General features: G+C 44.1%; 1 protein-coding gene across 4 annotated transcripts in view; it reads left to right on the top strand.

Annotated features, from left to right (window-relative positions):
- The window catches only part of dpp9 (dipeptidyl-peptidase 9), a 90,430-nt gene that overhangs the window by 27,327 nt on the left and 47,961 nt on the right, over positions 1-15,142 (top strand). For all 4 annotated transcript variants that reach the window (XM_084317912.1, XM_084317910.1, XM_084317913.1 and 1 more), the window contains exons 6-8: positions 4,643-4,811; positions 9,009-9,119; positions 11,385-11,513. In XM_084317912.1, coding sequence (XP_084174038.1) covers positions 4,643-4,811; positions 9,009-9,119; positions 11,385-11,513 — 409 coding nt within the window. The remainder of the gene's footprint in view (positions 1-4,642; positions 4,812-9,008; positions 9,120-11,384; positions 11,514-15,142) is intronic.

Raw genomic sequence — 15,142 nt, 5'->3', positions numbered from 1 at the left:
ACACCGACACTCAGGCCCTGTCCACACCGACACTCAGGCCCTGTCCAAACTGACACTCAGGCCCTGTCCACACTGACACTCAGGCCCTGTCCACACCGACACTCAGGCCCTGTCCACACCGACACTCAGGCCCTGTCCACACTGACACTCAGGCCCTGTCCACACTGACACTCAGGCCCTGTCCACACTGACACTCAGGCCCTGTCCACACTGACACTCAGGCCCTGTCCACACTGACACTCAGGCCCTGTCCACACTGACACTCAGGCCCTGTCCACACTGACACTCAGGCCCTGTCCACACTGACACTCTGTCCACACTGACACTCAGGCCCTGTCCACACTGACACTCTGTCCACACTGACACTCAGGCCCTGTCCACACTGACACTCTGTCCACACCGACACTCAGGCCCTGTCCACACTGACACTCAGGCCCTGTCCACACCGACACTCAGGCCCTGTCCACACCGACACTCAGGCCCTGTCCACACTGACACTCAGGCCCTGTCCACACTGACACTCAGGCCCTGTCCACACTGACGCAGGGCTTTATGTAACCAACACTCAGGCCCTGTCCACACCGACGCAGGGCTTTATGTAACCAACACTCAGGCCCTGTCCACACCGACGCAGGGCTTTATGTAACCAACACTCAGGCCCTGTCCACACTGACACTCAGGCCCGGTCCACACTGACACTCAGGCCCTGTCCACACCGACGCAGGGCTTTATGTAACCAACACTCAGGCCCTGTCCACACGGACGCAGGGCTTTATGTAACCAACACTCAGGCCCTGTCCACACTGACACTCAGGCCCGGTCCACACTGACACTCAGGCCCTGTCCACACCGACGCAGGGCTTTATGTAACCAACACTCAGGCCCTGTCCACACCGACGCAGGGCTTTATGTAACCAACACTCAGGCCCTGTCCACACCGACGCAGGGCTTTATGTAACCAACACTCAGGCCCTGTCCACACCGACGCAGGGCTTTATGTAACCAACACTCAGGCCCTGTCCACACTGACACTCAGGCCCGGTCCACACTGACACTCAGGCCCTGTCCACACCGACGCAGGGTTTTATGTAACCAACACTCAGGCCCTGTCCACACCGACGCAGGGCTTTATGTAACCAACACTCAGGCCCTGTCCACACCGACGCAGGGCTTTATGTAACCAACACTCAGGCCCTGTCCACACCGACGCAGGGCTTTATGTAACCAACACTCAGGCCCTGTCCACACTGACGCAGGGCTTTATGTAACCAACACTCAGGCCCTGTCCACACTGACGCAGGGCTTTATGTAACCAACACTCAGGCCCTGTCCACACTGACGCAGGGCTTTATGTAACCGTGATACACTCAGGCCCTGTCCACACGGACGCAGGGCTTTATGTAACCGTGATTTAATGTGCGCAGTTGCACTGTTCGTCCACATGCAACCGGGTTTTTGGGAACAGTGCAACGTGCTCATTCACAACCAGGGTGGAGTTTTGGGCTCACCCCGGTTGCAGTGGTTGCGTGTGGACATTATAGTAACAGAGATTATTTCCAGTGTTTACGGCAGAGCTGTCCCAAGTAGCGTTCTATGAAAATGATTGTAACAAACTTTTGTTCAAAACGTATCGTCTGTGTTGAAGAGTGTTGTGATCGACTGATGATGTCTGTTGTCGCATTCCTGACCTGACGCTCAGAGTAAACCTGAGGCTGCGGCTAAACTAAGCTCACGTGTTGTCAAGTTATTGTTATAAGGAACCCAGTCGAAACTATAACAGTCTGCATCCCCTTAACAATTGTTTGTATTGAGCCGTATTGTATTGTACCCACGTTACTACGCTAATGTACGCTAGCCGCAATGCTAACTACTATAATGGCAAATCCCAATCACGTTAGCGTGTAAGCTAACATCAGAGATCTTTTTGTGAAACTAAACTCTCCGCTCTTGGTGGTAAATTGTGTTGATGTTGGTTTTGTTTCATCAACAAATGAGGCAGAACACAGTGAATGTATCCTTTTCTGTTTATTGCACTTTTTTTCTTGCTGCAAATAAATGCTATATTGCTAATGTTCACGCGAGGTAATTTAAAGATGGCAGGTTTCTGTTTTGAGCAGGACGTGTAGTGACGCGTTCAACCCTTCTGATTGGTTGAGTCGTTGCTTGCCTCAACGACTACCGCCCTGTAGCTCTCACCTCCATAGCCATGAAGTGCTTTGAGAAGCTAGTAAAGGGCTACATCTGCTCCTCCCTCCCCATCAACATGGACCCCCTGCAATTTGCATACCGCCCCAACAGGTCCACGGAGGACGCCATAGCCCATGTGCTGCACACAGCAGCATCACACCTGGACAAGAGGCAGGGGAACTATGTGAGAATGCTATTCATCGACTACAGCTCGGCATTCAATACCATAGTCCCCTCCAAACTCATAGCCAAGCTCAGGGACCTGGGCTTGAACTATGACCTCTGCCAGTGGGTCTTGGACTTCCTGACTGGCAGACCCCAGGTGGTGAGAGCAGGCAACTGCACCTCCTCATCCATCACCCTCAACATAGGGGCCCCCCAGGGCTGTGTTCTGAGTCCCCTCCTCTACTCCCTGTACACACACGACTGTGTGGCTCAGCGGAGTAGCAATACAATCATCAAATTTGCTGACGACACAGTGGTGGTGGGCCTGATCTCTGCCAACGACGAGAGGGCCTACCTGGAAGAGGTCAAGGTCCTGGCGGGATGGTGCCAGGAAAACAGCCTCTCCCTGAACGTCAGCAAAACAAAGGAGATGATTGTGGACTTCAGGAGGTCGGGGGTCAAGGACTACAGCCCCCTCAGCATCGACGGGGCACCGGTTGAGAGAGTCAACAGCTTTAAGTACCTCGGAGCCTACATATCCGAGGACTTGACATGGACCACACACATTGACAGTGTTGTGAAGAAGGCACGACAACGCCTCTACTTCCTCAGGCGCCTAAGGAAGTTCCAAGTCAGCCAGAAGATCCTTAAGAACTTCTACTCATGTACAATAGAGAGCATCTTGACCGGCAACATCACCTCCTGGTTTGGGAATAGCACTGCACAAGACCGAAGCAGACTACAAAGAGTGACACGTTCAGCCGAACGCACAATTGGAGGGGGGCTCCCCACCCTCCAGGACATTTACTACAAGCGTTGCAAGGGCAAGGCTAAGAGAATCATTAAAGACTCCAGTCACCCGAACAACTGCCTCTTTGAACTGCTGCGGTCAGGCAAGCGATACCGGAGTCTCAAGGCGAGCACAGAAAGACTCAGAAGAAGCTTCTATCCCCAGGCCATCAGGCTGCTAAACGAACAATGAATGAACACTACACAACAACAACCACCAAACGCACATAGCACACACATCCACACGCACACACTCACTTTAAACAAACACACTGTAGCACCCACTCCACACACTTTATAGCACACACCCACTTTAAACAAACACACTGTAGCACCCACTCCCCACACTTTATATTTATGGATGAAGGATTTCACTACAACTCGTACACCTTACTGTAAATTGTACCTAAAATTGTACCTCATCCCATTTCTGCTTTGCACTAGATAGTACTGTACATTAGTACACTGCATAGTATTGTGTATTGTATATTATATGGTAACTCAGAACATTGTACATATGTCTATACCGAACACTGTGACCTCATTTCTCTTCTTCTAAATTCATGCTATATTATGTTATTATGTTATTTGATACTATCTTGTCTAGCACAGTCTCTGGAGCTTAACAGTAAGAAGCATTTTGTATGAAAGTATTCTGTACTTCTGTATGACAACTATTAAAGAACTTGAACTTGAACTTGGTTGAAAATGGCCTTCATGTTTGAACTACATCGCCACCTACTGCTTTGGCATTGTACTACATGCAGTGTTTCCCACAAGATTTTGTGAGACTGGTGGGTGAACCTCTGCCCCTCTAGGGGGGTCCCGGGGCATGCCCCTCCGGAACTTTAAAATTTTAAATGAATTTTTTTTTAATTAAATGCATCAATCTGGTGCACTTTGAGAGCAAAATAAAGAGGCTAGATCTATGATGAACTTTGTGCTCAAAACACAAAATCTACTAGAGCATACATTTGAGCCATCAAAGAAATGAAGCAAAAGTGGTTACCTGTGTTGAACTGGTTTATTTTTTAGAAAGTAAAAAAATATACTGGATTACTATTACGACTACTACAACTGCCAATACTACTGATGCATCCCTATTGGCAAACTTTATATTAAAAATAAAAAAAATGTGGTTCATTATAAAACTGTGGCGGGACCCGCCACAGTCTAAGTAATTATTGGGAAACACTGCTACATGTATATTACATCACTCGTGCGGAGTTTAAACCAGTCGTGTGTACGAGGTTTATTTTATTTTATGTTTTTGAAAACCTCGGTGTCAAAAATACCCGTGATCGTGTGGACTGGGCCTAACTCTAACAACATATCTGTTCTATATAAATTTCTTATATGAATCTATTAAAATCATCACTTCTATGCAAATGAGCCACTGCCACTTGTAACTGTAAACTTTATATTCATTGTATAATTAACGTTTTATAACTGGCGCAAATGTCCTCTTATCAGACCGGTTGTCCTGTTCCCCATGTTGCAGATGTCTCCCATGAAGCCGGTGGAGATCCAGAGTCAGTGCTCCGGCACCCGCATGGACCCCAAGATCTGCCCCGGAGACCCCAACGTCATGGCCTTCATCAGCAACAACGACCTGTGGGTCTTCTGCATGGAGACCAACGAGGAGAGGAGACTCACGTTCTGCCATAAAGGTTATGAACCATGATTCTTTTTAACCAGTCGAGTGGAGACTCACGTTCTGCCATAAAGGTTATGAACCATGATTATTTTTAACCAGTCGAGAGGAGACTCACGTTCTGCCATAAAGGTTATGAACCATGATTCTTTTTAACCAGTCGAGAGGAGACTCACGTTCTGCCATAAAGGTTATGAACCATGATTCTTTTTAACCAGTCGAGAGGAGACTCACGTTCTGCCATAAAGGTTATGAACCATGATTCTTTTTAACCAGTCGAGAGGAGACTCACGTTCTGCCATAAAGGTTATGAACCATGATTCTTTTTAACCAGTCGAGAGGAGACTCACGTTCTGCCATAAAGGTTATGAACCATGATTATTTTTAACCAGTCGAGAGGAGACTCACGTTCTGCCATAAAGGTTATGAACCATGATTCTTTTTAACCAGTCGAGAGGAGACTCACGTTCTGCCATAAAGGTTATGAACCATGATTATTTTTAACCAGTCGAGAGGAGACTCACGTTCTGCCATAAAGGTTATGAACCATGATTCTTTTTAACCAGTCGTATCCTACTAGGTATGGGGGCAACAGTGGCTCAGGAGGTAGAGCGGTTGTCGGTTTGATAGCGTGTTGAAGTGTCCTTGAGCAAGACACGTAACCCCTACGTGCTGCAGATGAGCAGGTCGGCACCTTGCATGGTCACCTCCACTATATGAATGCAGTCCATTTACCCTATAATCCAATGTAGATAAATGTATTAGCACTTTCACGTCTACCCATATATATAATATACTACATATTTACACTTCTATACTTACATTACCACATATATATAATATACTACATCTTTACACTTATATATTTACATTACCACATACATATAATATACTACATATTTACACTTACATATTTACATTATTACCACATATATATAATATACTAACGGAACGTAGACCAATCTCAGTCACTCTTTGTCTGGGATTTTTTGCGCGACATCCAGGCTTTTTTTACCATCAGCGTTTGGGAATTTCATGTCGACAGGTAGATGAAGTGAAATTATACTTATTTTAGAATATATATATCAAATTTCATGAGTATTCATCTATATTTAGTCATCTAAAGACTATTAGATATGAACCTATGTACCAGTAAAAAGTGGGAATCTCTAGAATGTTTTTTGGTGTTTACAAGTGTGCGGGGTAGCCTCTCTAATCAATTTAACGTTATAGACGACACTTTCTGTTGTCAGTAGATGGCAGCATTGGTTTAAAAGTTGAAAATGAATGAATGTTATGACTACAAAATGAATACAATTCCCAGGACTTTAGCACGAGAATGGTCACCTAATTATCTTAACAAAAGTGCATCATTAGCATTATGTTTGTTGTCTAAAGGGAAACATAATGGTACAATTAAAAATTTGAATGTTATCCGCATATAAAGGACAAATAAAACATTGTTAATTTGTAAGAAACCTCAATGAAAACGGCGCATGGTAAGTTATATTTGCTATTGTTATGAAAATGTGATAGAATCCTATAAAAATGTGGACGCATTTGGTCACCGTGACCAAGGACGCGGCAACTAGGGGTGCGGCAGGGGCTGCAGCACCCCCTGCTGGCGGGGAGTGTAACTGCAACTGCAAGGTTGTTTTGGCTTTTATTATTCCATTGTAACCGAGGCTACTCGGAGCGGCACTGCAGACTTACCCTACTCTTGGAATTCATTGCCAGATCGTCATAGGGGCGCTGTCTCGATAATGCAGTGTTATTAACAGTGTGTAGCCGACACATGAACCGGTTGGGATTCGAATAGACGCGGCCTGGAAGCGTCAACGCGGAACTGGAAATCCGTTGGTAAAAAAAATAGACTCAGCCTGGAAGTTTTGGGACGCTGAATTCGCAGTAAAGGAATATATATCTGCGGTTTCCCTGGCGTGAACAAGCCAGCAGAACTATCCGAGCCCCCGGGAGGGTGATCGAAGACCTTTTGCATGTCGGCGATCATGTATGCGGGGAACGAATTGCAGAGGGAGGGCGCAACAGTTGGGGTAAGCTGGGCTGTGATGTTAAATGTTTGTCTCGCACGCTCCGCAGAGCTGAGCGTGAGAGCGCGGTCTCTAGTGAACGAGAGTGTTGGTTTACCAGAGTGGTAAACCTATGACGTTATTATTATATCACTTATCTCAGCACCCCCTCATAACGCGTTTCAGACCCTGTTGAACGCTCTGACTCAATAGTACCCATCTGCAGAACGTCAGCCTCAGCACTCTCAGGCCCCACGCTAAATGTGATTTGACCAAAGCAGAGTATACACACAGACAGTGGAGCTGTTTGCAGATAGCGAGCATTTTGACTTGTTGTGTGGTGGCGATGTCTCGCAGACAATACAACTACAAGTATAATTATATAATATATATATTTTATAAAAAGAAAAAGAAATTATATAAAATAAAATAAAAGTTTAATCAAAAACTATCAATATCTCAGCACCCCCACTTCCCGCGGACTTCCCGCGGCCCTGACCGTGACGATACATATTTACCCTTATATATTTACATTACCACATACATATAATATACTACATTTTTACACTTATATTTACATGACCACATATATATAATATACAACATATTTACACTTATATATTTACATTACCACATATATATAATATATTATACTACATATTTACACTTATATATTTACATTACCACATGTATATAATACAATATACTACATATTTACACTTATATATTTACATTACCACATATATATATATGACATAATATACTACATATTTACACTTATATATTTACATTACCACATGTATATAATACAATATACAACATATTTACACTTATATATTTACATTACAACATATATATATATATAATATAATATAACGAAATACATTGAAGCTCGATTTGCTGGAGTTTATTGAGATGAGACGGAACGCTCTAGAAATATATTCATATTCATCACGGTATAAAACGGAAATGTATATGAAAAAATTATCTGTTTCATGCATGTTGACTGGAAGCAACTCATTGACGATCACCGTGTTATTTTGATCTATTGCTATTATATTTGATATATTTTAAGCACTCGCAAATAAGTCCTATCCTACATTGGATAAAGCACTGGCACTGAAGGGCCATCAGCGCCCTCTGCTGTTGGCGCCGGAAGTGTTAACGGCCAAAAACGTATACCGTATATGTTTTTGGATTGTGTTCCTTTTTTTTTGATTTTAATATCCTATTCAATGTCAGGGACCTGTATGTTGCCGTTAAAAGGCATACTGGGACTCCGAAGGTGCAGTACCGGCCAGATCCTGCTAGTAGGCAGTATCGAGAGTGCAGTAAACCCTGTTCCAGACCGGGTGCTACGTTTAAACCGCTCCGGACAGACTTTTCTAGTAATGGGAAACATAGGGCTTCACCCGATCACATTGAATCGATTTCGTGACAATCGATGCATGTGTTGTGCCGTATTATGTCGTGGACCAGATGGACATCAGATGGACCAGATGGCGATCAAACAATTGGAATATTCTTTTTGGAATAGCCCCTACCACAGGTACTGTAAGGACTATCTGACGTCAATTTCAGCTTGATCCAACAATGTTTTCATACCGATCCAGCTGATCGGCGTGTGTTGTGGTAATAACGAATGCCGTTACTGGCAATCAAAGCATCAGAAACTACCCCCCCCCCTTCCATGCATTCATGATGAAACATAATACCTATTATATAACGGTTAAGGGAGAGTTAACGGTTACGGGGTCTGGAGGGAGAGTTAACGGTTACGGTCTGGAGGGAGAGTTAACGGTTACGGTCTGGAGGGAGAGTTAACGGTTACGGTCTGGAGGGAGAGTTAACGGTTACGGTCTGGAGGGAGAGTTAACGGGTGTTAACAGGGTCTGGAGGGAGAGTTAACGGTTACGGTCTGGAGGGAGAGTTAACGGGTGTTAACAGGGTCTGGAGGGAGAGTTAACGGTTACGGTCTGGAGGGAGAGTTAGCGGGTGTTAACGGGGTCTGGAGGGAGAGTTAACGGGTGTTAACAGGGTCTGGAGGGAGAGTTAACGGTTACGGTCTGGAGGGAGAGTTAACGGTTACGGGGCCTGGAGGGAGAGTTAGCGGTGATTCAGTTCTTGTTTTCCTCGGGTCATGAAGCACCTCTTCTCACAGTGTGTTCTCCGTCTGCTCTCAGGCCTGGACAACCTAAAAGAAGACCCCAAGTCAGCAGGGGTCGCCACCTTCGTCATCCAGGAAGAGTTCGACCGCTTCACAGGCTACTGGTGGTCGCCGGCTGCTACCGAAGGTGAGTTAACCCTAACCCCACCACACCAGTTAACTCACCCTAACCCCACCACACCAGTTAACTCACCCTAACCCCACCACACCAGTTAACTCACCCTAACCCCACCACCACACCAGTTAACTCACCCTAACCCCACCACACCAGTTAACTCACCCTAACCCCACCACACCAGTTAACTCACCCTAACCCCACCACCACACCAGTTAACTCACCCTAACCCCACCACACCAGTTAACTCACCCTAACCCCACCACACCAGTTAACTCACCCTAACCCCACCACACCAGTTAACTCACCCTAACCCCACCACACCAGTTAACTCACCCTAACCCCACCACACCAGTTAACTCACCCTAACCCCACCACACCAGTTAACTCACCCTAACCCCACCATACCAGTTCAGACATCAGACCGTTTGATGCCACTGTAAAAACTAACGTGAGCCTGGAAACAGTTAAACTGACCCTGGAAACAGTTAAACTGACCCTGGAAACAGTTAAACTGACCCTGGAAACAGTTAAACTGACCCTGGAAACGCTCACAGTGGAGAAATATTCTGGGCAAGATTACTTTTGTTTTTGCGGAGCTCCAATAGTGAGGAATGGGAGGGGCTGAACCCGTCTCGCTCTCTCGCTCTCTCTCGCTCTATCTCTGTTCAATGATTATTATTTATTTTTTGAAGATTTATTTTTTAGCATTTATTTCTTTTCATGGTCAGACATGACCAACAGATGAGGAGAGGTTGAATGGGAGAAGAGGCGGGGAAGACGTGCGACAAATGTCACCGGGAGCGGGAAGCTAACCAGGATGGCCGCGTAGGTGTGCGAGGCACTAACGTGGTGCGCCACGAGGGCGCCCGTCTGTGCAATGATTTTAAGTAGCCAAACTTTACACGAACTGGATAGTTGATGATAATAAATATTTAACTGAAATATTCTAAAATCATTAAGTGTGCTATAAGCCATTCTGTGGGGGGGGGGGGGGGGGGACCACCACGGTTTCCGTTAGAATTTTTTTTGCCGGTCTGAGTGTCCGGTAGATGGACAAATGGGATCAATTCCGGTCAGAGTTTATTGAGCTTAAAAACAATTGATAGGCCTATATAAAGAATGACATCCTCAAGGCATTTATAATATTTTAACTTAAAACTAGGCTACTTTTGCGTATATACAGTCATTAATATATTCCAAATAAAATAAGTCCCTCGAGACTTCGTGCTGCTGCCGACTTGAGGTGTCGGTGGGCAGTCTGCCCGACATTAATAAACAGCAGTCTGTTATAATCACATTCTTATGAGCTAACGAATTCCGTTATATTGGACATTTGTATTAATTATATCAAGCGAAGAACTGAGAAATTTGGCAGAGAGAGATGGCAACATTATCGTGGGTTTGCGTGATGTATATCTCCACCTCCCAACGACTTGGTGCTGGTCATAATGTCCGGTGAAAATAATTCCCTCTAAGCACAATTTGATTATTTGAATTGTATTAAAATAGGCTAAAATTAAATAGCCTATGTGATGAACGAAACAATCATTACATTTGTTTCATCGTTGCTTCACCAAGCAGGTCTGTCTAATAATGACATCGCTGTTGTCAGCGGGAGCTTGCTGCTAGATTTACGAGAAGCATGGAGCTGCAGACCCACAGAGCAGCAGTGTTTTTAGGCCCTATCTGGGGACCGCTCAGCAGCGCCCCCCACCCAACAGCTGAATTGCCAATGGCTGAATTGGAGTACTGCACTGTGCCGGAAAAGCTGGTGGGTTCTGTGGATCTGCAGCTGCATGCTTCACGTAAATCTAGCAGCAAGCTCTCGCTGACACAGCGTTGTCATTATTAGACCGGCTGCTTGGTGAAGCAACGATGAAACAAATGTAATGATTGTTTCGTTCATCGCATAGGCTATTTAATTTTTGCCTATTTTAATACAATTCAAATAATCAAATTGTGCTTAGAGGGCATTATTTTCACCTGACATTATAACCGGAGAGATTAAATATGTCGGACTTCAACAGATTTTGCCGGTCAAATACCGGTAATTACCGGCTAACGGAAACGCTGGTGGGGACAGTAGTTCAGACTGCTGAAATACAAATGCTCCTGAAGTGTAGCTAGTGTCCAGTAGTGCATTGGTTAATTTAATACCACATATGGATATGAGCATAATAGAACAGTGATATGATAAAGCGCTGTAGTGCGCGGAATCACCAGGGGTTTTGCAGACGTCGTAAGTACAAGGTTTCTGTGGTCTTTCTTCTCCAGACTCGGAAGGTGGTAAAACACTGCAGCTGCTCTACGAGGAGGTGGATGAGTCCCAGGTGGAGGTCATCCATGTCCCCTCTCCGGCCCTGGAGGAGCGCAAGACTGACGTCTACAGATATCCACGCACAGGTCTGCCCCTTAAGTTACCTTCAAGGCAGCCTTTATTTAAATTTTTTTTTAGATATTTTTATTGCTATTTGCGTCGCCGTCTTTACAAGCCTATACACGCATTTTCCTGAACCGATGACGCGATAGCCCACCTCTCCCTTAACCCGCATGTGCAAACAACAATGGCATCGTACAGAGTAGTTGCGTTCGTGTTACAGAAGCTATTGAGCTTGATCTGGCTTTTACAGCTAAATGTACTGCCCCTGTACTACTACCCTCGACAACAGATTGACATCTCCCTTAATCCGCATGCAAACCCAGCCAACATAAATAAACGTGATACATATGTCTTATATGTCCTGGCTAGAAGTTTTTATTAAACACCGGGAGGCTACTGTGATTAATAAATACACATAGCAGGCCTTTTTCAATTCAATTCAATTCAATTAAAAAAACGTTATTAGTCCCGCAAGGGGCAATTTAAGGCATGATATCACAAACAGCTGCATTTCTATACATTCAAGACAAAGCAGGACAAAACAGGGACAAGAGACATACATGACACTTAAAAGCATAAAATACATGACACTGCCAGAATGGGATCCCTACATTGTTGATCTATCAGTCCAATAGATAGATAAATAAATAAATAGATTTGGTCGGTATAAAAGTGCACTTTGGTCAAAATATTCAAATCAAGGGGTCAAAGGGTGCACGTTTGTAAACTGACCTTCTGAAAACCCCAAAAAGCGAAGTAGACAAGCACATAGACTGTTCCATAGCATACACCTTCAGTTGATCATGACAAATCCTCTCTTACCTTGACGATTAAAAAGCCTCCATAATTTAGTAAATAGTATTCCCATTGGCCTGATGTTGAGATTTTACGATGCCAGCTTGTGAGAATTCGTTGTAGCCAGCCAGCTAGCGTTGATGCTTTCAATGCTATCAACATTAGCACTAGCATACCCAGCTAACGTTAATGCCATTCAGAATTTATTAACATAGCTACAACACACAGTAACGTTAATACAATTGCATGCATCATTCATTGTTTACAATGCACGGGTGGAGCTAGTCGAAAGGACTGGACACAGAGACAAGGTAAACATCAATCAATTAATTTAATTAGGGCTGTCAGTTTATCGCGTTAATTAGATTAATTAATTACACAGCAAATGATCGCGTTATGAGAAAAAAAATGTATATAAAAAACTAAACTTGTTTTTTTTTTTCTTTTTTTTTTTTATCTCATTCATTCCATAAGAACGTAGAATACACATTTACAGATTTTTTTTTAATATGGTCCATTTGCATTCCCAGTGTCAGAAATACTGTGTCTGTTACTAGGCTTGAGTAAATTGTAATGAACCAAATGAGAATATCAATTAAACATTTTTTTTATCTTTGACTGAATAACACCATGCTAAAATTTACCAGACCTGAAAACTCTAAGCAAATTAATAAATGGAAGATGATTAAACAGAATTCTGCCATCCGGACACATGCAATTTGAAATATGATTATAGAATATCAGGCATAACATGGTTATGCGATTAAAATGCGATTCATTAGATTAATTAATTACAAATCCTGTAATTAATTACATTTTTTTAATCGCCTTACAGCACTAAATTTAATACAACAGGTAGTTCTAGCTGCCTCCGACCGCACCACGTGGCTATTATATTATATGCGGCTTTGGCGCGCGCTCTCTCTCTCCTGCCGATTAAAATCAGCAGCTCTTCCTCCTCATCGCTGCCTGTGAAGCTGCATTTGCGCCGCGGTGTGTGTGTGTCTCCTATCCGTTGGAAACTAGCGTCAGCTCAAAATCACAGAACCGGATGACACAAGTTACTACGCTACCTAAAACAACGATAACACTTCCGGTCGGGGAGTTTCAAAATAAAAGAGCGACGTCTAAAACAGGAAAGACATTTATTTTGTAAATTCGTGTCACGCACTTATTTCTTGAGACAATTTTGTTTTTACGGAAAAATTTTTTTTTATGAAAACTAAAAAGATCAAAATCGGTTTCCTCTGGACAAGGCCTAAGTCCTTAACTACTAGGAGTGGCTGCGGTGGGATCTAGCATCTAATCAGTGTCCGCTCGACAGGTACAGGAGAGCTCCGATCGATCCAGCAGGTCAGTTTACACTTATTCCCCCCCCCCCCCTTCAAAGACATATTTTTAAGGGGCGGCTACATGGTGCAGTGGGCAAGGCGCTCACCACGAATACTGGAGACGCTGGGTTTGCCTGTTCGAGCCCAGCTCTCCACATTGCTTTCAGTTTAGCTGGTCGTCCGCACTAATACACATTGGCAGTATTAGGGGGTGGGAAACTGATGGGTGGGGATCGGGCGTTGTGGACAGCGACTCCTACAGGTTGGTTGGTGCGCCTGCGCAGTAGAATCAGGAAGCGACGGGGGTGGTGCCCCTCCAAAGCGCAGACCCCTGACGCTGAAAGATCGCGCTGCGCAGGTGGAAAGATGCGATGGCTGCTACCTCGAGTATCGGAGGGGACTCGTGCTATGTATGACTTCGTCCACATTGCAGCCGGCTTGTGGGAGGCAAGAAACAGCGTTCGAGACAGGGGAGGGTTGAATTGGATGATACGAAATTGGGATGGGAGAAAAATAGAAAATGGGAGAAAAAGTGGATAAAAATGCTTTTAATGGTTTGATCTTACAGCACTTATCCCCCCCCCCTTCAATGCTCCCTTGTTAATTATATTTAAGTTTTCAGGAGGGGTATCAATGGCTGGGGGTCAAGAAAGGTCAAGGACCCAGGTCACAGACCAACTGCATTTGGAGACACAGACGTTGTATTATACAATAGCTCCCCTTAGTGGCCATTCTAGATGGGCCATGAATATGACCGTGCCTGAACTCTTACTTAGAGAGGGGGCCATTGACATTAGGTATATATTTTGTTCTTACAGCACTTACACTGTTTTCTTTCCCCTCTCCCAATGACTTAATTTTAGTTGAACTCAAGTTCTCAAGAACATTAGCATTAGCTTTATACATACAGCACTTTTAGGTAGAGTGAGCTTATACTATTTCCCTTCTTCACACCCCTATCTTATGCTAGGAAACAATTAGGGACCAAATTGCACTCTTGTTTAATATAACACCTTACTCTAGGTTCTACACTTTTTCCTTTTTAATCCTTTTCTATTTGTTTTGTTTTTTCACAAGTTATTTCTTCCCCCCCTTACCTATGAGTGAACAGAAATATTAGGAGAAGATAAAATACCATCCCTGTGCCCTTGCCCACCCCAACACCTACTCAGTGTTGGGCAACAGTCCCCTAACCTAACCCTAACAGAAGTTGATCATTTCAAAGGTAACTGTATATTTTCATGACTGAATACACAAAGGAAAATATCATCCTTGGAACACTGTTTGAAGCTAGAAAGCTTCCTGAAACGCTACTATTTTACTTTAAAATTTTAAAATATATATATATATTTTTTATCTTATGTTGTGGGACTTTGGTAAACGTTGTTGTTTTTAAATGTGCTTTATAAATAAAGTGGATTGGATTAATTAAGTAGCCCCTTTCGTGACTGTGCCAACAAGGTTTCACTCGGCTGCGCTGCCTGGGTGCAGTGGGGCTGCTCTCACAGCCAACGACATGACATTAC

This window comes from Notolepis coatsorum (genome assembly GCF_963971535.1).
Source record: "Notolepis coatsorum genome assembly, chromosome: 7".
Lineage (NCBI taxonomy): Eukaryota > Metazoa > Chordata > Actinopteri > Aulopiformes > Paralepididae > Notolepis > Notolepis coatsorum.
This window is presented reverse-complemented; position numbering and strand designations above follow the sequence as displayed.